The sequence below is a fragment of the Microchirus variegatus genome (assembly GCF_963457635.1).
Source record: "Microchirus variegatus genome assembly, chromosome: 22".
NCBI classification, from domain to species: domain Eukaryota; kingdom Metazoa; phylum Chordata; class Actinopteri; order Pleuronectiformes; family Soleidae; genus Microchirus; species Microchirus variegatus.
In genome coordinates, this window is record NC_139823.1 from 2,381,742 (window position 1) to 2,406,824 (window position 25,083).

The following is a 25,083-nucleotide window of genomic DNA, read 5'->3' on the forward strand; positions in this document are numbered from 1 at the left end:
TCCTGGTTTTTAAATGATGCGTTCATGGCCGCAGGTTTTTACAACTTCACACAATACGACGTGCTATAACATACCACGCGAACGCGACGAGGTAGAAAAAAAACACAAATGCTTGATCAAGGGCCCGGGTCAGACTCGGGCTCGACAGAGAATCACAATCTAAACTCTAGTTCAGATTGCTGTGGACTGAAATGAAAGAATGAAGTGAAGGGATGTAAGGAAACAAAGCACAAATGACGGAAGGGAAGTTGGTGTGAAACGCAGACGTAAGAGAGGAAACAGTACAGAATGACTGAAGCATGGAAGGAAAAGGATAAAAAGATGAAGGGAATGAATCGACATAAGAAAAGAAAGATGTTTTAAGGAAGAGGAGAGGAAGGGATGCAGAAAAGGAGGAATTAAGTACGGATTTAAGGAAACGAGGACTAAAACACGTATGGAAACAAAAGGGCTATAGCGAATGTCTCTTTGAGAGTGCTACAACAGGCTCAGATGCTTCAGTGAATGGGCTCCCACTGCTCTGTGACCCAGCTCAAATATTTTTCTTGGACACATTTTACTTGGACTCATTTCCTGAGGAGCCGCAGCTTTCCTACATGATGCCCCGTGGGGAAACGGGGATCAGATACCCTGGAGGAGCAGGGGGAATAAGGGGTTTAGGGTAAAGGACTGAGAGGATCGTCTGGAGGACAAGAGGGCCCTTAACCAAATGCCCTGAGGAGGACCCAGGCAAAAATAAATAAACATCTGTAGATGATGTTTAGATATCTATTAGAGTGTGTTTAGATCTCCTGGCTGTAGTTGGAGAGGTCAGCGTTCTGAAATCCCTGACAGGAGAAAAAGCCTTATGGTCCATCAAAAAATTACACTAATCATACATCCACACTTGTTTTAAATGGCATAAATTCTAGTTTGAATGAGCCCTAAAAACGGAGAAATTCAAAAACTGTGGGCTGTGTTTGAGAAGGATGAACAGACAAAACTGAGAGTGCAGTTATCCATATTCACTTCCTAACTTTTTCTTTGCTGATTCATCACAGTTGTGTCACATGACCTGGAACATGGAAAAGTCAGAGGACGTCGGTGTACTTAAGAGTGGCAGTACACCCATTCAACGTTTTAATGAGCCATGTGATGTGCATAATAATTTTTTAATTATATTTAGGTTTACCAGAAGTCGTCTTCTGACCTGTCCAGGGTGTACCCAGCCTTTCACCTTATGCCAGCTGAGATTGGCACCAGTGCCCCCCGTGCTACCCTCATGTGGAGGATAAAAGATGAGTGAGTGAGTAAGAAGTTGTCTTCTTTTGTCTGCTTTGGCGAGCCGCCTCTGCTGTTGACTTGGCATGCTTTTGACAGCACTTAACAGTGGGGTTTTGCATTTTCTTATAATCAAATTGATGTTTTTGAAAACTTATCATATGACGGGCTTATTTTTAAGTTGAAGAAAGTAAGACCATATGGTCAAGACATTAAAAAGAATGCATCTGATGAAGAATTATCTGTGATAAAGTAAAACTGCAGTGTCACCATGGAGACAAACCTCGAGCCACATGTGTGGAACAACATCAGATGAAGTCCCATGTTCTCCACTGCACAACAACAAGTTCCTCTGACTCACAAACATAAAACCCGTTTGTTGTTTCTCATGGAGGCCTCCTGTGCTTCGTTAAACACCAGTTTGCATTGAAATTAATATGTTATTTGGACGTTCTGAGCTCTAATTTCTGCATGCATGTGACATTTCTTCACCAAGCACGTGCAAATACACGTGCCAGCGATCCGACAGCAATCAGACCAGAGTGAGGGGGCTGATAATGACCAGTGGTTACACTGATGTGTGTGTGTGTGAGGCAAAGAGTCTGCATGTGAATTGAGGAATTGTGTGTTGTAGATCAAGACTGGAGGGGAGGGGGGGGGATCCCAGGCTGAGAGCGGAACAGCTTGCACCTCCAGCTATCCCAAGGGTCTCTGGGCCCTGACACCTGTGTTATTACCTCATGTTAAAAGAACGAGACGACTCAAGTCTGTCGTCCAAGCGCTTGTGTCTCAACAGGTCACAGCTGCAGCTTGTGTGTGTGAGAAAAAAGTGAGACATGGCCCGCAGTTTTCAAATGAGGTGTTACCCTCACCTCTGAGACCAGCCACACCTGTGTGACTATATTGCGTGTCGGCATGAGTGCATGTCTGTGCGTAATGAGGTCCATCATGGGTGTGTGGCCTCTGTAATCCCACAGTTGCATTTACCACTGTGATATACTGCCATTACACCGTCCACGCAGCAAATCGCTCGGGGCTCTGAGTCTTTCTTTCTGTTTAAAAAAGCCCACCAAGGAATCCTCAATTTCCTAAACAAAGCTGTGCACTGACATTGCACATCACACCCAAGGGCACGAAGATATGTACACTGAATTTTACTTGGAGTTTGAGAGGCCACAGGAGCATCAGGCAACTGTGAAAGAGTACTTTTTCTTTGTTAACATGTCTTGCATATCAGTTATCGAAACGTATAGATTAACTGATCTCTTGACTGACTTAATCAGTCGATAATTCAATTTGACTTGACCTAAATTATTGTTTATATGCTTCAAGAAAACATACCGAGTAGATCCAGGTTCTTAAACATGACATTTACTTCCATTCTTTATTGCCTTTTCTTTAATTTCTTCACATTTCATATAGCTTTTGTGTGCTTTCTTGGTGTGAAACGGATCATGTCTTCATCTCTGAGCCAGTTAATTTACAAACTGTCAATCACACACACAAACGAACACAAAGAGACTAAGTCTAAGGTTGAATGCATGTTGTTACTAATACTGTAGTTTTTTGTTTTTAGTAAGTAATATAGTGAGTACTATTCTGCATGGAAAATACGCTAAGCACCACTTACCACAGAAAGAAATGAAGCTGAATGTCATTAGATTTACAGTTATGTAGTCATATATTTGGCAAGTCGATATTTTGGCGCAAACATTGGAGAAAATTATATTAATTGAAAAAGTGAATTATTTCTCAGAGGAATGCCTCTGTTTAAACCAAATTATTTGACTATAATTCTATTGTTCCACTCAAACTCAAAACGTACTGCTATAGGACATCGTTTGATCCATGGATATACAAACCAAATTGTATGGTCATCAGTTTAAGTATTAACTGCAAACTTTATACGACAACATTGAAAACTGCTTTACAAATGGTTAATAAAACTTCATCTTTGGACTTCATCTAATCATCAATGTCACCAGGTCTCTTTCTGCAGCCCCTGAAGCTTCCAGCTGCAATGGCTAGCTCATAGACCAATTTTGCCAGCCTGGAAAATCCCCCATTTTCTCACATGGAGGATGCGACACCCACTGCCATTCCAGCTGCAATGCACATTCCTAGATAGCTCGCAAGGGAGCAAATCATGGGCAAAGGTCCAATCATGTACATGATTTACTGACAACATAATTGGAACTATTATCTTTGAGTATATAAACTACATTGATATTGATATTCCTCAGTTTACTGAGATGTAGCTGAGGGTGGTGTTTGATCAACAAACTCACATTATGCTATGAGAAGAAAATTAGTAACTTTAGTCATTTGTTAACTAAGTTCTATCAGGATGTTCCACTAAGTCTGTTAAAACCCCAGCTTATAGTCAGAGCTGTCTCAGGGAAACCTGCTGCTATAGCCCTAGACAGCTGGTGGAGCTCATGCTGTGCACTCAAACGTCATTTCCTGACATTTCCACATATATGCATGTAATCTATTATTCTATTCATCTTGATGTGTGTTCAAGTCGTTTGCCCTCACACCATGTGCTCTGCCTGATGATAACACAGTCGGGCAACAGATGGTAACAACAAGGCCAGTGTCTGCTAATACATTTCATACAAGACCACAGAAACACTGTGTCACTGAATAACCTCAGTGGCTGCAACTAATCTGTTTATCTGCTGTAGGATGTTACACATTCAAATGTAGATTGCCTAAGTCAACTTCAATATTTTTGTGGACTTTTTTGGCAAACACAACATAAGGCTGCTTCAAATAATGATTTCCACATAATGGATGGATGGTATAGATGGATGACTTGTAACCCACATGGTTTCCCATCTATGTAATGTAGTGGTGTTTATGATGCCCACCACTAGGGGGCGCATCATCTTCGTACTCACTGTCATGGTTGCGCAGTTCGCATTCTCTGACTCGAATACGAGACGCTGATAAGAGAGCACCCCTGATGAAATGATGTAATGACTGATGAACACAGTGAGATGGACACTGAGATGTTTTGTATTTTATTTTGGATAAGAAGAGATGTTTCACCATGTGAACCTTCTGTATGAGCTCTGGTAAGCAAGGCTACTTGTTAGGAGGCTAAGCCTCATTACTAGCTTGTTGAAGTTTGTTGTGAAAGTGCCTGCATTGAAATACTTTCCTAAAAACCAGTCGGGAATATAGAAACGTTATTTAATGTTTAAACTCACTGTGGTATTGTTTGTATCATTGTGTAAAATAACTAATCGCTACCTCAGTTAGCGAGATGCTAGCGCTCTTAGCGAGATGCTAACGCTAGTCATGTTCTTGTCTTCAACGTATTCAACGTATTCAACGTGGATGCTAAAAGATAGGTGGCTAAGCTAACGTGCCACCACTGTAGTAATGAGGGAGATAGAAATAGCACATGATGCATAATTATGTTGACATGATGCCAAGTTATGGAAATAATTTATATATATATAAAAATAATAATACACATATATGCTACAGTTAAAAAGATAAACACTGATTAAAAGGAGCTGTTTAAAAATATAAATATAGCTCTACAAAGGTAAATAAGTCAATATTAAAATGTAAGTTCATGATGGATAATTGTGTCATGTTAAATATTTCTATTGTAAATGTATACACAACGATTAGAATACTGTTTATCCTGCAACCGGGTATATGGAAGATATTCAGAGTGAAAGTAGTATGAGGTCATGTGATGAACAGATATGATAGTAATGGTATGTTTTCTGCACTATGTATGTAGATTGTTTTTTTTGCCAGGTTAAGGAATAGAGCCTGGAAGGTTCAGAGGTGAGCCAGGAATATCAATCGGCTGCAGACGGAGAAGAAGTACGGTGTGGGCAGCCGTGGGATCCACTCTGGAGAACAACAGACCACCAACTCTTCACTCTCTGACATAGATAAGAACAAAACACACAAAATCTACCTGGGTAGTCAGATTAACTGAACTCTTCTAACTTAAAAGAAGGGACCGTTTTATTTTATTTTTTTGCTGAAAAAGTGGTATTTTTGTAATTTATTTTCATTTATTGCAAGTTTATTGTTGTTAGACAATAAATTGTCAATGTTCACATCCTAGTTTTGGGTAATTTGAATAATTAAGGTGTCCAGATTCCCAAACCTAGTAAGAATGTGAGTGTCATTAATGTGCTTTTGTACAGAGAGGCTAAGGGCACTACATTATAATTATTATTAATTGTTTGGTGCTTAAAATGTCAACATTTTTGAAAAATGTTGTTTCTCTAACCGTAATTTCTACGACATCACTCTGCACTGTAAAAATACAATGGTGGCATCAAGTTCTAGATTCCACACACAGTGGGGGAAATCAAACACCTTGATGTGTCACACATGAATGGGGCTTTCTTCATTTTAAACATTACCTTTAGCATCATATAATTGGCTAATGAAATACTGAGCTTTGGAAATATCACTGGGATAAATAATTCACAGTTATACTGTAAGCTTATCAACCAGACACGCCGAGATTTATAGCTTACATTAGAGTTGCCTTTTGGTTTTGAGGAGGGTAAATCCATCTACATCTCTACTTACAGTATTCTTTGACTCTGGAGCTGGAGAAGAGTATAATGTGTACAGGTTACCAGTCTACAGAGGGCCAGGCTGTACCAGGATCACTTTCCCAATGTAAGATACTAGTGCTAAACACCAGTGTTGCTGTTGTTACGGTATTATTACACATTAAAGTCTTTACAAAAGCAAATTTTGACAGACCTTTTATTCAATGGCCAAGCTTTGATTGGACAGTCAATGTAGTAGTTTTATTAAACTAGTCTTGTTTTCATATTGAAGTACTGAATCAATAAATCATTTATTGCTTATTAATAAATAAATGATATTATTAGTTCATGAATTACAACTTCTTTATTAATAGCATCTGCCCATCTATGCGGGCTACCTGGTGTTTGTGTACATACAGTGTATGTTTGTGTCGCAGTGCGTAATGGTGTCTTTTAAAAAGAGATGCTCCTTTGTCTAAGCCAACAATAGTCCCCTTGTTCCTAACAAGAACCATCGTTTTAAAACTGTGAGAGTGAGCTGCTTTTTACGGGCTCTTAAAGAAGGACCACAGATGGGGGTAGGACAGCGGGTCAACCTCGGCTTTCACAATTACGGAAAAAAGAGAAAGGGATGGGGAGAAGAATTTCTTTTGATCAAGAGAAGCAGAAGAAGATGTCATGAAAGAAATATGCTGAGATCTTGTGGGGTTTGAGTTGCAAGAAGCTACAGAGTAGAAACATACATATATTTTTTTATCCTTAAAAAAAAGTAAGTTTGTAGTCTATTAAGGTATCAAACTTAAGCTTTCCTGTATTTAACTGTTTCTAAAGGACTGATAGATTTAAACCCATGTGAGTTGAATTGCTGCTTCAGATGACTTACTTCTCTTGACACAGACTACTATTTTAATAGCTCCTATGAGATCTACCCAGCACCAAAGCAGAATCAGGAATCAATCCCAAATATCACTGGGGGAAAGCCCGCTAACCCATCGTACACAGACAAACAACCACTTGCAATCACATTCACACCTACTTCACTTACAAAAATTTGAAACGGTATTGCACCTTCTTACTTATCGAACTTAATATGTGTTTGTACCCACACGGTCACTGAGATCACAGGACAGCACCCATCTGGTTGTCCCAATTGTGAAAAAGAAAACAGTTGGTGAACAAGCTTTTTCTTTCCACTTCCTGTTTTTAAATTGTTATATTGAGCACTTTTTTTTACTGTGTGTGAGGTTTTTGTAATGTAAAGCACTTTGATGGAAAGCGCTATACAAATAAATGTAATATTATTGTCATTTGTAAGTGTCCAATTAACCAAACCTCATCTGCATGTGTTTGGACTGTGGAAAGAAAAGGCCAAAGTAACTGTCAAAAACACCCACACACAGGGGGAACAGATAAACACCATACAAGAAGGCCATTTACTTTAATAAAAAAGCATATTTATGTTCATAGTAAGGCAAGGCAAGGCAGACAGTTGTAGGTGAAGTAGTGAAATCCAAACAAACCCCATGAGGAATGTGTGCACCGTGGAGATTTAACAGCATTGTAAAGAGTTTTGTTTTCTTCTAAGCATGACTTCAGCGTCTCCCCCATAACTTTTAACAGCCTCAAACAGTGGCTAAGGGACGTCATTAAAATCCCTGACCCGAAGCAACAGCTACTAATGATATTTCTCACCATCCTTTGCCTAGAATACTGTACATCATTGTGGTGTTTTAATGCACACAAACAGCTGCCGGGTGTCTGTTTGTCTCAGCTTCTCTCCAGACATGTCCTACTGCTCTAGAGCTTTAATTTTCACACAAGACAAAGCCAGCTTCTGGTCCCCACTGAATCCCTCTTTCCAACAATCTAATGAAAGAAAATCCTTCAGTCCAAGAGTTTTAGTGAAAGCAGCAGGTTTGTAACCTCCCTCCCCTCCTCTCAGTTCACATATACTCCACACAGTTCTAACTCTATAGGCCTTGTTAAGGATAGGACCAGGTTAAATCCCAGGTTTGCATGTTTGAAATATAAAAGTGCTACGATACATCAGTTATTACAAGAAGAAGCTCCTAATGCAAACCTACATGCCATGATACCGCTAGCAGATCAGATCAGATTCCTCTGCTGTCAATCAATTACTTTCCATCTCAGGATATAAGTCATGACCTACCACTGATGGAAAAGCAGCTCTAATCAGAGGAATTCAACCTGATTTAGGCTCAAAAGGTTATTTTATGTAGACTGAGACCAATTTTAACGGGTTTGCTAAGGCTTTGCATGCATAAAACCACAGTCTGGGGAAAAGACACCGCGGTATAAGAAAATCAGTTTACCAAGGGAGTCATGCATTTGTCAATTTTAGGATTTGCTTTGACAAGGTTTTATAGATTGTGAAAGCTCTTCACTGTGTGGAGGTCATGGTCCTGCACACTTGTTTAAACCAGTACATGTGTTATATCTGTTAATGAGAACATATATTCAGCACGTCTTTGATCTCTTCTGAACTTACAGTATTCCTGTTGGTGTCGTCGTCCTGTCCTTGAGGAGACAGGATGGCACATGTTCATCATGGACTCAGAATGTAGGTAGGCCATAGACTTGTTTTCATGGAACAAGGAAATATTTACCATTTATAGCCACACGTTAACTACACAGGCGATCTTGTTCCGACAAAAACACGCATCATCTATATTAAAAATAAGATCAGTGGACTGTTATTGTGCTCAGCTTCCTGAGACATTTGTCATTTCCTGTTCTTCATCAGCTGTGGCAGTTTTTCCCATGGTGCAAAGGCCAGCATCTCTCCATCTGCATAGTGTCTGTCATGCTACATGTTCACACACCATTCCCTCGCAGCGTTTTTAATCTTTCCATGTCCACTGTAAGGGATGAGGAGATGCTCATGCAGATGAATGCTACTGTTGAAAAACTGAAACAAAAAGTTTCTTTTTCTCTGGAAAACCCAGTGCCACTACCCATTTCTGAAAACAGAAAATGGACAGACTACCGGCAACAAAAGGCAGCATTGATGCCTTAAACATGTTTTCTAGTGAGGCTGTAGTGCTTCATTATCTCCTCATTTTCATTTTACAATACAGCACCAGCTTAGTTAAAGCACCTGACATTCTTGTTCTCTTTATTTGGTTGCAGATCTTTTGTCGTGTTCCTCAGCTTTTAAGCACAGTCTATAAATGGACACCATTTATTTTGCTGTAACTCCATTTAAAGGCGATTGTTCTCCCTTTTTTGTCACCAAATGTTTAGCAGTCCAACCTTCAAACAATGCAGAAGAACAATGAGGACTGTGTGAAGTCTGTGGGGAGCTTGATATTTTTCTGCACTCCTATCTCAGTGAAGTGGGTGACAGGGTTGGAGAGTCGCCTTGCCAAATCTCTGCTCTCCTTCTAGAAGAATATCCATGAAATTAACATATTTAGTCGCCACCGAACAATCCAGTTCATTCTCCCAGTCTCTCTCACGCTCTCTCTCTCTCTCTGTCTGTCTCTCTCCTCTGTCTGGATTTGTATCCAGTCGACATCAACTTTCTATATTATGGCGACTTCTATCAAATGAATTCTTCCTTTCATCCATGAAACTACCTCAAGTGACCCTCTTTCCCCCCAATAAAACATAATTTATTTCCCTTTTTCCTCCTTCTGGTCAGTGATATAATTCTCTCTGGCTACATCCTTCCTATTATCTCAGAAGTATAGCATTTGAACTCCTCATTAGAGGTAATCTGTCCATACTAACGCAGAAATAAAAGAATATATCACGTATTTACAATGTTGTGCAGTTATATGCTTTGTTTCAGGTGGACAAGGTTAAACAAGTTCAGTGGAGGTTTATAGTAGAGTGCGATACAATCATGAACTAAAAGCAGGTATCTGCGCCTTTGTTTTCAAAGGTCTTTTTTTACCTTAGAATTCAATTTATCTTAGAATTCAAAATGGAGCCAGCAGCATCGCTAAGTTGTAATGTGGACATTTTTAACTTAACATACTGAAATAATGTGGACGTAGCCTCCGTCTCAGGGGTCTGCAGTTAAATATAGGATCATTTTTAGTATCCAACAACTGTTTCCCTTCCTTTAAACATCTATGTCTCACAGTAATGGACACATACTGATGACTCTGCTCCAATAACGGAAACCTGCTCGTTCATAGAGCAGCCAAACTGAGATGCTGACATTAACACAGCCGCCATTTACCCATCAACAACCATCACCTAATCGCCACAGCTGCGTCAAGTCTTAGCAAATCCAAGCAGCTGCGGCGGATCATTCTGTCCCTTTCAGTGAGGCGTTCATCGTTGTGATTCTACACAGGGGGAAAGATTTGGAAGAACGGGAGATCGACAATAAGCAAAAGAGCCAGAGGGATCAACACATCTGTGATAATCCATCTAGGTTTCCATCGCATTCACAAACAAGCACATCTGTTGGGAAATGCATTTAAGGGGGGGAATTTCAGTTGGATCAGATAATGTACTAGGCTCTGAGGTCCAGAGACCACAACTGTCACAAATAAACAATGTTTCTAATGCCTGACTTCTCCCAAAGTCTCATCATTAAGTTGGAAATACGGTAGTTAGTTTCAGGGCCAAATCAAAATTGTATATATAATTAATCTTTACTAAATTACAGATATTTCCAAACTGTACAGATAAATCTGTCTCGTCTTGGATGTGTACAAATGGAGGACCTGAGCAGAGTTGGCTTTTATTTCTATCTTCTCTTGTTTTCATAGACAAAGCACCACAGATGTCAAGGACTGAGTGTGTAAGAGGTCTCCGCTGTCTTTACGTTGGCATTATCACTTGCTCACTAAAGGCATTCGGCATCTGGTTGATGCAGAGACAGAGGGAGAGAAAACAGGACGCAGGGAGAGCTAGACCGCTGACCCTGTCACTAGATTCCTGTGACCCTCGGATGTGGAACGTGAAACTTCCTCTGGTCTTCGCTCTCTATGCCTCCTTGTGGGGTTTCCTGTATTCACAGCGAGTCAAAGGTCGGGCTACTGTAAAGTTGCTCTGGTAAAGTCTTGTTGCATGCCAGGAGTGCAGTTGTTAAAGACAAATCCTGTTTTCACCTCTGTACTGATTTAAAATATGACTCCATCCATAGGAGGTGCTATTCTGGAGATTTTCTCGTTCCACGTCACACTGTTGATCTGAGACATTTATAGTTCCTGTGAGCACTTTCTTCAAAGACAAAAGAAACAAAGGAAACTGGACAGTTTTGCTGTGGAATGTTTGTATGTAAAGTAGGACATTCCCTTTAAAACAATAGGTAAAAATAAATGTTTTTGTATACGTGGCATCAGTTTTACTTTCCTAAGAAGTTACTACCTACTTCACAGCAGAAATTTAATTGGCAAAGTTCTTCTTTTGCCACATGTTCTATATGCATATGTAGATATCTTATGTACATTTACTTTTTTGTTGGTAGGTATTGATGAGCCAACAAGAATGACCATAAGAATAACCCAAGTTACATTCTAAGTGCATGTTTAAACAATTGGTCATATTAACACTCCAAAACTCCTGATATTGCTGATAGAAGTGTTGGATATCTGATTTTGACCATGGCAAACACTTTAGCAGAACTTCAGTCTGACTATCAGAAAGCAATCTGATGATCTCACCAGCACGTGTATGAAGGCAAGATAAATTTTCATCATGCATAACCCGAGTCACTCACTCTAAACTTGTTATCTCGGCATGTTTAGTCTATGTCTGTCTTGCTGTTTAAGAAAAAAAAAAAAAAACAAGGCATCAGCTCCCTCTCTATTTTCTGTCTTTCATTTCTAGCCCCAATGAATGTTCCACACACTGCAGACACTCTCCACTCAGACCTCCTCTATCACTGAGGTTAATGGTTTGAACTTGATTCTCTTAAACTGTAACAATGTCTGATAAGTATTTCAAACTAATGACTTTAAGGAGTGCAGTCTCCCATACATCATCTAACATGTTTATATTGCATTGGTAAGACACTTTCATTTCACAAAAAAGGGCTTTTAGGTTTTGATAAGACGCTTCTGTGAGTGTCATGCATTTATTTGTGTTTCCATTGTCGGATTGGCTAGGTTTAACTCGACTCTATTCAGTTTTTTTTTTGCTTTTCCATTAGCAATAGTACCTGGTGCTTTTTTGGGTACCTGCTCTGATGAGATTAGTTGAGCCGACACTAAAATGTGAAGTTGAAATACTTAAAAAACCTGCAAATATGCATTAATCTCTGATATTTAGTGAGGAAATTTCAAAAATTTAACAGAGGAGTCTGGTGTATTTAGTAGGGAGGTGAGGGATGCTCACGATTCGCTTCGATTCCGATTCTTAGGGTCACGATTCGATTCAAAATCGATTCTCGATTCAACCGATTTGATTCAGACAATCAAAAATATTCAAAAATGGATAAAATGCATAGTGTGTTATGTTTCTTTTGCCCTAGAGTAAAAGAAAACAACGTGCATGATGCCAAACTGAGTAAAGCCAACTAAGTAAGAAATCTTGTTTTAATCATGAAAAAAGCTTCTAACCGATTATCAAAATGGTTGACGATTAATTGTTTCAGCTCAAGATGAGTGTGTACTGTACTGCACTATACTGCTTGGGCTTTATTAGCAATCGATAACCCAGACTGATAAATGGTGAGCCTTGGAAAAGATCTAATTCAGTAACCAATTTAGGATATTACAATTTGCAGAAGAAGGCATCATGTGTGTGATCATGGCCTTGTTTGGTATTTCAGCCTGAAAACCAAGAGGCTGTTTAACACAGAGGTATGAGGAGAAAGAAAGAGAGAGATGGATGTTTACACAGCTATTTAGAGCAGTGTGGCTCTACAGTTTGGGACTTACCCTAGCACCCTTCTCTGGGAAACATTTACAGCCTCCACTGCAGTCTCTTCCTCCACAGGGGCCACTGTGCTTTTTCCCACCCTGTCGGACACAAAACAGAAAACATGGATGTTAGACATGGGCATTTAGAGGTCAGAGAGAAGAGGTCAAATACACAGAAAGCCAGCATTAAGCTGTCCACTGCATTTGCATTAAACAGAGAAGACGTAGAGTGTGCTTCCACCCATATGGCATCGCTTGCCTTTATCTTCATGCAGTACATTAGACAAAGTGTTAAGTCATTTGTTGTGCACTGCAGTTGCGTAGGTGTGAATGCCTGTGTTTGTTTACACTGTGGTTAGGGAATACACTTGCTGTTTATGCCTGCGGCTCTGAAACATGAGCGTTGCTGTCTGCACTGTTGAGTAAATTGGTCTGGTGTTCAGAGAGGATGTTTAGGATGCGGCTCCTATGACTCATGACGGACACACAGCTATGAAAGTCCTATTCATCAGAGATGCTGGGTCTGGCCACTGACAGATGGGGACAATTTTGTCTTTGGATGTCTGCATACCAACACAACCACCCACCGTCACAGGCCGATCTGTGCTAGAAATGACACAGTACACAGACAGCTCATAGGGTCAGTGTGGACATGACATGATGAAAGAAAGCAGTGACACAAACAGGATTTCCCAACTCAAAGGTCAGAGGAGACGAGGCCCTGAGCCAGCTGAGATAGCTGGAGACCTTCATTAAAAGAGAACAAAGTCTTGGTGAACTTTCTTTTTTCTTTAAACCACATGTAATATTCAAACTGAATCTATTTCCTTTTTTGATGTTTTGACATGACCTCATTTCTTACTTTTTAGAAGTAGGGCTGGGACAAAATACATCAATACAGTAATGAGCTATAGTCTTGTGAGATTGCAGCACTCTTCACAGATTTCTCTGTCTCTTTTACAGTGTCAATATTTCATTATAAGGAGAACAAGGGTAACTTGAATGGATGTTGACACTCCACAGAGGAAGCTGACAGCAGGATAATGGTGGACAGCTGTGAAAACAATGTAACCCCTCCAAATCCCATTCTTAACCTTTTAATGGGCATTTAGTTGTGTTTAGACATATATTGTGCTCTATCTATGTCTTATAATACAAGGATTATTGCATAGTGTATATAATTAGTGTAATATTACCTGGATTGGCTTGTCAATGGGGGGCGCTAGGGTGCCACCCCCATTAACAATATAGAAGAAGGTAACCTGTTAAATTACTCAAGATAATTATGAATTTGCAAGATTTTGGGGGGTCTGAATTCACAAGATCTGTTTTTCTGAATGAATGCAGCACACAAATAGTTGCGCGTGCCCAAATGGCTCAGCAACAGTGCGCCCATGGGTGTGTGGTCAGTCTTTGGCGAGTTGCAATCTTGAGGCAATCAGAATACCACTGACCAATCATTGACCAACAAAAACCTGGTCTAAATGGTGCAGTGTTTTCTTGGCTATTTAAACACTTCATTAGATGCTCTTGCATATGTTAGTTCACAATGCACACTCTGCTTGTTAAACAGAAATGTGCCTTTTATCCTCCTCCTCTTCTGCATCACTTATAGGCAGATTTAATGTAGCTGCAATTCATTATCTGGTGCACCACCTTAAATGTTAAAAAAAAATATATATTTGTATCATACCCGCACACCATCTGAGACCGTGACACTTTGCTCGTTACTTCAATTCTAAGCAGAATTGGTGGCCTTTTTTAATTTGAAGTGAATACAATATGCTTCCATAGATTTCTGCCAATTGAAATTTTAGGCCTCGCAAAAGTGTACGCACAACATGAAGTGCTGAGACACATTTGCTCAAATTCATTGATAAAATTCACTGAATTGCATGTTCTATGTGTGTTAATCACTGACTAAACCCTGCAGCACTGTTTCCGTTCAAATGCTTGAATGGAAACAAAGCTTTCTGAATTATTCCAGAGAACCTCCCTTTGGTGCCTGAGAGAGAATACAAATGAGCTCACAAACAAATTCAGCAGTCGACTTCATGTTTCCTAACTATAGGGGGCTTAGATAAAACGGCCTCTCAGTGGCCCTTCAATGATCAAATAACTACTGTGTCAGTAAAATAAACTACAAACATGCAGATAGGCTCCATGGAGCTGGTCATGACGTCTCTGTCTTGTGTCGACCTACGTCTTCCGCCCACGCAGCCATACCATAGCCTGCTTAGGCAGCAAATGCCTCAAAACCCTCCCTTTCTTGCTTATTAAAAAAAAAAAGTGAAAAGAGCCCACAGTGGTAACAAAGTGGCAGATAATGAATCAGAATATTTCTCCCTCCTCACTTTGACAGCAGATCCCAGCGATCCCACTGACAAAGGGGACATTGAGAACCTCCTCACACACAAAGACCCTCTTTTAACATACAGACATCGTCCTTTAATGGTCTCCTATCACCACAACAAAAAAGACCCTCTTTCCTCGCCCTCTTAGACTGCACAAGGCTGCGTGACCTTGTTAACTATCAGTGGATGTAAGTGGGTTCCTTTCAAACTGCTGTTTACTATAGAGAAGAGACTCAGTGATGTGGTCAGAATTAGCTGCTTGTGTACTTTGGCGACTGACTCATTCTCTCCACAAAATACTGTACATCCTAATTTTGAAACCAATAGTTTTTTTTCAAAACATTGTCTTTTTGGACACCTTGGCCACATTGAAGTCTCTAGAGTGGAGGCAAAGTCACGGCATGACCTTTCTCCACATTGAGGTGGAAATCCCAAAAAATCCACAGACAATAGACTGCGTCACCTCCGGACAGACACACAAAGGATTGGCTCCAATAAAGGCAATTACGCGTCATGCAGAAAAATGCACCATCGATTCAACTTTACAGTTTACAGGTTGAAAATAGCTGAGGGTTGTTTTAGCAGACAATAGGACTGTGCTGCTGTATCCTGTTTTCTGCATCCGCTGACACAATTACCTACTCTTCCATAGCTGCAGAAAACACCTTGGGAACAAATTGGGTGACAATGTGTGTGGGTTTTCAGAAAAAAAACCCACTAACATTGTTGTGTTAATCTAATTTAATAATGAAACTGTCAAAGCAAAACTAAAACAGTCTGTCATTAATAATAAATGGGGAGTTCCCCACTTGTTAAGTGTTTATTTGATCCAGACACTATAAACTGCATTGTTTTTTAGCTCCTGTCTGATTAATCTTCACAAACATAAACCAAACAACAAAGAGCAGGATGCACAGTTCTTTCCTCAGAGAAAATTAGGTAAACGGTGGAAATGATGGTCAATGAGTGACGGCAGGTAGGACACAAAATGCCGGTGTTGCCAGATTTTGTTTATGTCAGGCGGGGAAAAAAAATTACATTGGGCAGGTGAATAACATTTGGGCTGCTTTTGTCCACATTTGTGTAGTTTTTGTAGTCCTCATAGAGGTAATTTGTGATGTAAATAATGAAATTTATTAGGCCTACACGACCTTTTTAAGTGCATCTGGCATTATTACTAATCTGGGATTGGCACTATGTAGCCTGTGGTTGATTTACTGCGCTCTTGTGGGTTGCAATTTGCACACATCTATTTATCTTTCATTTATGTGTGGTTATTTGATGCAGATATGGAACTCTGGATGTGTCGTTTTCTATAGCATGTTGTTATGATTTTACGGGTTTACAGGGTTTTCTGGCAACTTCGTAGTTTGCGCTGGTTTTTATTGGATTGGGCGGATTCTAAAGATGTGATTGGGCTGGAAACAGTCAACCAGATCTGGCAACTTTTCAAACCACTTTCACTTTTTCAACTAAATTTACCAAGCAACAGATGTGAAAGGAAAGACACATTTATTAGTTAGTTATGTTTGTAGCAAAGAAAATGGCCCGTGCGTTGTTACGATGTGCTGGCCAGAAGCTGCCAACATATAACCACACAACATGCAAAAACAAAGACGTGAATCCAAACTGCCTCACACCAAAGCATGTGGTCAGACTAATACTTTAAATCTGACCACAATAAGCTGTTAATGACTGTTTCCCAGTCTCAATATTGGAAAAACGGTTCTTTTACCAGATGCAATGTTTCATCTGCAGATTAAAAAAAACTCTCAGACAGAAAGTAGTGAATGATCATTTTCGTCCAACAAATACAAATTAGTCTGTATGATCGAGCACCGTCTCCCATTTCTGATAAAGAAGACATCACTATTTCCTTTCTTTGCTCTATAAATGATTTAAGAGTGTAATTGAGAACTTCCTTTGTCTTTGTTACGAGGTCTGTCAGACAACAGTATTATGATACGAAACACTCGTCATAAACCCAACGAGCTCCAAGGATCTGGTTTGCTGGGATTTTTCATCCGTGGCATCTGTGGTTTACAGTACAACTCTTCAGTGTTGATCATCTTTTACGTCCCGTGAGCTACCTTTAGAGGACCGGAGGATCCAGTCTCACGAGTCTCTGCTCTGTTTCAGTGCACAGATGTAAACATGTAATATCAACCCACACCTGCTCATCTCTTCCTCTGCATTCTTTGTATTTTCCATCATCAATCATTACATGCTTTTCAAAGCGTGTCCGTGATTAACTAATTGAAAACCTATGATAACCTAAATTTATAAGTTTAGTTTACATGCTACAGTGATCAGATGAATGCTTCTCTTAGTGAGAAATGTTGTTTTGGTTTCCTCCCTCTCCTCATTCTGAACATGCACCAACTCCTTCAGAATAATGTACATGTGAATGGAATAAAAGCAGCTGGGTCAACACACAGCACTCTTTCTCACGCTCACTTTTTCTCTTTTACTCTCCCTCCTGCTGATTCATACACACATCATTCTTATCGATGCTATAAAAAAAAGAAATGTGGAAGGTTTATATGGCTTCCAGAATAAAAGTGACGCAAAGAGCACTGGTTTTAATTACACGCTCTGTACATGTTCCTCTGAAAAGGAAAAATGGCTACAAATGCTTTTACGTTGCACTATTAAAGGTGCAGATTGTAACATTTAGGAGGGTTTACTGGCAGAAATTGAAGATACTTCTCATGAAGAATGAGTCGTTTAGATATACTTTAGGCATAGGCTTCCCCTATGGCGAGTATTGGGGAATACTCATGACTTTACTCAAGTACATGTGAGAGGCAAATATTGTACTCTTTACTCACTTTACATTTCTATCCATAACCGTTACTTTTTCTTTTAAAAAAAAAAAAAAAACAGCAAAAAAAAACCCAACTCCATGGTCAGATTTAATTGAGAGACGAAACAATGGATGAAACCATGGATGAAGACGCAGTAGGTCCATCCCGGAAATGTGCCATCCCGTGGTCCCACCTCACCAGACTATTTCAATTTTCTGAACAAGTTAATGATAGTGTTCTCTTCAAGTGTTTGCTGCATTTACCAAGGTACGCACATTGAAATAAACTTCCTTACATTTCTAAGCTAGATTGTAGCTATGGAAATGCACTAAATGATTGGCTAGCTGAGATAATGCAGCTTTTTTACATTCTCGGATACGTTTGAGTAGTCAAAACCACATGCACACACCAATTTGCCAGCTGTAGCTTGCAATATTTAGAAAATGGACTCTTGTACACTTGATACTCAAGTACTTTCAAAAACAAGTACTTCAGTACTTTTACTTAAGTAGACATCTGACTGTAGTACTTACTTGTACTTGAGTAAAATATAGCAAGGAGTATCTGTACTTTTACTCAAGTAATAAAGCTGTGTACTCTGTCCACCTCTGGGCAAATCACATTCTTATGGTATGCGAAGGCCACCGTAGTTCACTGATGTGGAGAAGCGAGGAGTGTGCGTAGGAGTCCTTCGTTTGTTACAGCCTGCAGTCTCACTATTGCATGTCACAGATTCTTATACGCTGGACCTTCAAGCAGTGACACACATTTAGACGTCCTGTTATCAGATGACCCTGGAGTTAAATAAGACACATTGCCCTGTCTATATGTCAGTTTGTCACACTCACAACTTCTTTTTACCAAAGCAAAAGAACATTTTTTTTTAGTAGTAAATGTAATATAACATTTTTGTCATCTGTGTTATTGTTATAAATTACAATTTTAAATCATAGTGTTATGTTGAAATTGTTAACATTAAGTGATATTTTCTTTTCCTTACGGAGTATCTAAGTTCTCTTTTTGTTTTGTTCATAGGCCTAAATCATCAAATCCATCTCTATGAAATTGTTAGCCCAAAAAAGTCCATGCTATTCATTTATTGACTAATTCCTTAATACGCTATTTTTTCTAGTGTGCCACCATTGTGCAGCACATTCATACTCCACAATTGTTGCTTTGTGTGGGTAGTCTGTGGTTAGCTTGAATCGTCGCAGTCTTGTTATGTTTTTGTTTTGTTTTTTTATCCCACTGATTGTAGTAGTACGTTTACCATAGACATAACCACTTCCTTCCACATCCTGTCAACGTCAAGAGCAGCCAATACAGCACCTGACTAATGACGAGACAAATGCAGACAAAACAACCTGCAGTCATAGAACAAAAAGTTGCAGAGGAATAAACTGAGAATTTTGTCGGAATAATCAGTAACCCCCATAATGAGCACAATAATTTGACAAAATGAACACAAAGTCCCTGCATGGTTCAACGTTACAAATAGACTTAAATAGAAAGAGAAAAGAGAGAGAAATTGAATTTCAAATAATCTAACACCCTGAAATGGAATGCAGAAAATGCATTTTGAGGCCTCTCCCCTGTGATTGAAACAGCTAACAAGGCATAAAACACACATGCACAGAAGCAGAGAAAGACAGATGTGGGTCTATGATGTTAACACACAGCTCTAAATTTCACATTCTTTCCAGTAAAGTCCTCACAAAAAAATACCTATGATACTAAAAGATTATAAAAAAATAAATAAAATGTGGCTGATTCACAGGAGGTCAGTAAAATACCTGTTCTCCCTAACAAGATTCACACAAACACAAATGTTTTATTTGCTGCTGTTTAAAAATCATTGCAAATCAGCTTTGATGCCACAGATGGATCCTTCAGTCATCAACAGTCCCTCTAAAAGTCGGGCGATGAAAATAACTAACAGCCTGTTTGAGCTGCTTTCTCACACAGTGGAGCATGACAGTCGCCATTTGTTCGAGGTATCAAATGCACTAAGATCACAGACAATTGCAGGTCAGGATGTGTTTGATCTGACATGGGTGGTGACATGTCAATACCCATCACTAACTCACACAATGAGGAGGAGGTCAAGGCAGACAGAACTGAGGCTGCTGCCAAAACGGTAATGAAGACTCTTGAGGCGGACAGTGTCAACAGAAACTAAATCCCAGAACAAGAAACCTTAAGTGGTGGATCCATGGAACCGTCTGTCAGAGGCTGCTGTTCATCGTTAATGAAGGATATGACCTGCAACCTTTCCAGTTTGACCTTGACCCAGAGGAATGTCTGAGCCCACTATTCAACTTTGAGGGTGACGATTTCCCTTCGACACTTACTTGTCAGACCCTTGTCAGTGAGCTGCAACAAGCAAACATGACTAGTGACTACACTTTGGACTCCAGAGGAGTAAAAAGAAAGCCAATGCCACTACGATCCCACCGAGAGAGTCAACACTCTTTGAGCAAGAAGAAACGCGACCATCTTCCCATCTGTGACTTTTTGCCACCTCCACCACAAATTCCATCTGTTGCTGTTCAAGCAGAGCTCAAACATCATTCAGACATATTTTCTGTTTCCAACATTTCAGCATATTTCAAGAATCTGCATACATACAGTGCATGTGTTTTCTGTGGTGAATAAAAGGATGCAAGTTCAAAACAGGTTCAGTTAGACCAAGATCCACACAGATATTTAAAGATAGCCGAGGTTCAATCTATACTCATCCCAGTCATATATCATCTCTGTCACGTCCCACGGGGTCTCCTGACAGATGGAGAAGGTATCTTTTAAGGTATCCTTACTCCAATGGAAACCCAATAACAAATCATAAATAATCAAGAATATATTTTCCTTGTCAGTTACTGCTTAGTACCTGCTTGATGCTCACAGTGATGTTAAAGCTGGACACTCACAGCAGCTGCTCTGGGCGTCTAAATGCGCTGCCAGGTGCGTCTCTTTCAGACGCAGCCAGGTACCCTCTACATCTGTAAGGCAATGATGAGGGACGTGACAGAGCGGCAGGATATGGGGCTCTTGGGATGAGAATGCAATCTTTTGGTCTGTCACTATGTGACATTAGGTGATCACAGAACCATGGAGTTGTGAAGAACGACAATACGGTGTCAATCTGTCCCAACCAATTATCATGACCGACGTGATGACAACGAAAGGAAGAAGGGCTTGACCATGGGGCGGGGCTGGACAATTCCAATTGCTGTGTTAGGTTGTGAGAAGAGGTCAGTTTGGACTGTCATTCCTCTTTCACTTCACCATTTTTGCTTGTTTGCACTCTTGCAAGATGATGGAGCACAATTTGAATGTCACAGAGAAGTGCTCAGAATATTAGTGTCCGAAGTCTCCAATAATAATAAGTCTATTTCCCTGAAGTTGATTCTCACTTTTACATATTTAAACTTTCCCGTCACGTGATATTTGTGCAAGCATTAAAACAAGTCACATAATAGAGGAACTACTATAGTTATAAAGCAATGAATTGTAAGTGAACACAAGATGAAGAATCAAATGGAAATTGTTATAACAGAGCGCTCCATGCTCTCAATGATCAAAATCACTGATAAAAAAATCAAACATGCTAAACTTTCTGTTGGGGGTTCATGAGGAGTCACTGATCTGTCCACTATGACATACTACGCCATATAAAACTATTGATTTTCAGGGCTGATGGGTCCAGACACACTATATCTGTCAGATTGGGCTGCAATTGTAGTTAATTAATAACTAAAAAATTAGCTACAGTTCAGCAATTTTCAAATCCTGCAAGTAAAACTGTCAGTTGATGATTGTAAATGGACTCTGCTGTGGAGGAATGACCATGTGGTAAGTAGTGTTGTTTTAGTACACTGCAAATTTGTGAACACCAACTGTAAATGACATACTGTATGATCTAATACATTACCCAGGGAAAGGGGAACTCTGTAGCACTTTGTTTCTGTGTGTGTGTATGTTTCTCATCATTTTAATTTTGGCTGTGTGTGTGTGTGTGTGTGTGTGTACATGTATGCCTGCCACTGTTATCATGTACCAAGGTTACAGCTGCTCTTCTTCATATATAATGATGTGGGCGTCAATGCGAAGGAGCAAAGTTGCTGAATTCGAAACACCTGGCAACCTTCAGCGTGAGTCTCTGAGAATGGTTACAGTACATGTGACCCACATGTGTGATAGAAACAGGCGTGGTATGCCTTGATGGATATCTGCACCATATCTCAATGTCAGGAAAAGAGCAATTCTACTCTGAGTGTGCAATACTCCCTTTGCCAGCTGAGAACCATCTCTGGGAAGAACTCCCTGCAGTTGAGTTAATGTCATGAATTATGAGGTAGCTTGTAACGTCAGGCACGTTTCGCTCATAGCTAACATTTTCATATATGAGGCTCAGTGCGTTGGAATGACGACTGATGTTCACAGTTTACATTTTAAGGCTGATTTTTGTCTTGCACAAAGTTGACAATTAAACAAATGGACTTCAAGTTGATGTTATCTAGCTGAGGGTAAGATCTGATCCTGGAGTTCAGGATATGTTTGAGAAAGATCTTGAACAATATCCTGAATTACTTCACCAGTGTTTGCAGTCTCCTTGTAGCCTTGAGGTATTCTAAAAAAGAGGAGGAATTTGGTTGAATGCGTTGTAGTTCCAGTGGATAGAAAGAGGAAACAAGCCTGTCTTAATGACCCCTGTGACTTTTTGTGCGACAGTATACATAAAATAAATCAAATAGGCTTGTGTGAGTAAGCATACACAAGGACTGACTGGTGGCAGCATCATGCTGGTGATTGCTGCTGCCTGGCTGTGACTCACATGCGGGTAGAAAGAAATGTTTTCCTCACAGTAAATCTGGAAGTCTGCTGCAGCAAATATTGTCTCGGTTGTTTAATTCATGTGAAAACAGTGACGGATACATCGTACTACCCCGAAATCTCTTGATCTCTCCACTGAAACCTCACTTTATTTACCTAATAAAATCCATTTATTTCATTAGTAAGTAGGGCAGCATGTTAAAATGGAGTTTATACTTTCTGTGCAGCCTTGCCTTCCAACAATAGTCAACAGAGAATCGTATCAAATAATCAGACTACAATTGTTGAACAAACAAACGTCTAAAACAGTTAGAAAACACACAAAGATAAACATCAAGCAAAGCCATGGCAAAGCATACTGAGGCATGAGGCAACAATTTGCATATCCCAAATGCGTCCGCTAAGGTGATAAGGAACATTCTCTTGCCAGCAATAATAGATTTGACAGATTGTTTTCACGATAACCACCACAGTTTGTCTGCACCAGTGCTTCTTTACAGCTAATTCTACTTCCTGCCACGCCACCGTCGACTTCCTGTTGGAGAGTTAAGTGCTGTAGTCACAGTGTTCTGTCATTAAACATCCCGAGGCAAACGCATTTACACAGAAGGAAAATCAAAAGAAAAACAGAACAGAGAGTGGGGTTAAAAAGCCTGGGCCACCAACGGACGAGTGAATGAAAACGGCCACATTTACAAGGGCAGCAGCTGTGATATAATATACATGAAGTTGTGATTTCATGTGGAGCAGCTGCAGAAAGACCAAATCAATGGTGTGTAACATCGAGACATCTACAGCAAAGAAAGGAAACACATGGGACTAAGGGTTGTCATGAGCTGATAAGGTATGACGATGATCTGGGCAGATTTTCAAAGAGATTGTGTTGAAGTCTGCTTTTTATTTGACAGTGAGGGCCTAGTGGTTTGTGCTGCTGTCTAGTTCAATTTAGGACTTTTGACATAGATTGAATTAACATATAGGGATACACAGCTGATTGGACACCCTTTATACGACCTTAAAAAACAGAAGAGCTACTCGTGTTTTTTTTTGTTGTTCATTCTCATAGCTTATTTCAACCCAAACAAACTGAATGAGCTCATTTTGCCTGAACATTTACAAAATGTTGGTGTCCACGACTCACATTTTACGATCAACATTACAAAATATAATTCAATTGTGTGCAATTGTGCATTTCTTTCTTTTGGTGTGCTACTTGGAAAGGGACTGGGACCAACTGCTCTCTCCAAGCTTCACGTTGGAGATCCCGCCTATAAGGGTATTTCTATTTGGAATATGCACAATTATTTGTTGTTTTTCTCGTGAAAACACTACTGTATATGGACATAGATGCTTGCATGGTTTGCTTTCTATTGACACAAGAATATCTGACAAACTTTGTATCGTCAAAACAATGGTAAGATCAGACTTTATTGTCTGTTTGCACAGAAAATTGTAGAAATACACAAAGTCCGAGCCAAAAAAATCTGCAACAAGTCTATGACATGCATTCAAATTCAAGTCCCTAAAATACATTAAAATTACACACTGAATGTGGTGAAAACTTAATGAACACTCTCCTTAGGGGTTAACTTTTGGTTCAGGAGTGTGATTGAATAAGGAAGGAATGAGTGTTTGTATTTATTATAACGCCTTCCTGAAGGCAGGAGCTGGTATTCCTCATGAAAGGGGTCTGTGGAGATCTTTTTGACCAGCCTCAGTGTTTGCTTCAGGCAACTGCTGATCACAGACAATCACCAAATTGATCAATCGAGTAATCACTGCAGCTCCACTCACAGAACCTTCAGAGACTTTATGGCCTATATTTTGCCTAAATTGTACTTAAATGGATAAGTTAAGTATGACCGTGACATGAAAAGTAAGCTTGGTGAATGTCACAATAGCTTACATTTTCTTGTACAGTACACTGTAGAGGGAGTTAGAAAAAGGGAGCTGCAGAGGCACGAGGACAGGGTCACTCTGCAAAGAGCAGGACGTGACTTTGAAGGAGAACATGAACTTGGAGCACAGAGACCTGAGTCGGGCAGAGCAAAAAACTCCCACTGTACTCCTCTGGTCTGGCTCCAGTGTAAACACAGCTCCAGGTTCTGCCCGGGGCTTGACACAGCTGGACCTTCCCCCTCCCTCAGGTCAAACAGAGACTCAACTCCATTTCCCAGTGGGCAAACACTTGTAATCATGGCTTCCTGCTAGAGAATGAAATAAATGGAGCTGTCCTGGTCTTTGGTGCCATAAGGGCAGCCTGTCTTGTCTAGTTGTGCTGACAGATTGGGCTCAGCCCTCCTAATCATATCAGATCAATGACATCCAGATCCAGTGATCCTTCCGGAATAACCTGGACAACTGAGAGGCCTGAGGATATAACTGTTTGTTTTATGCCCTCACAGGAAATCCAAAAAATGAGGATAATCAGACAAAATGAGGG

General features: G+C 40.0%; 1 protein-coding gene across 2 annotated transcripts in view; it reads right to left on the reverse strand.

The window, feature by feature from the left end:
* Positions 1-25,083, reverse strand: part of col4a2 (collagen, type IV, alpha 2) — a 58,641-nt gene that overhangs the window by 23,813 nt on the left and 9,745 nt on the right. For both annotated transcript variants that reach the window (XM_083908792.1, XM_083908791.1), the window contains exon 4: positions 12,665-12,745. In XM_083908792.1, the coding sequence (XP_083764918.1) occupies positions 12,665-12,745 (81 nt within the window). The remainder of the gene's footprint in view (positions 1-12,664; positions 12,746-25,083) is intronic.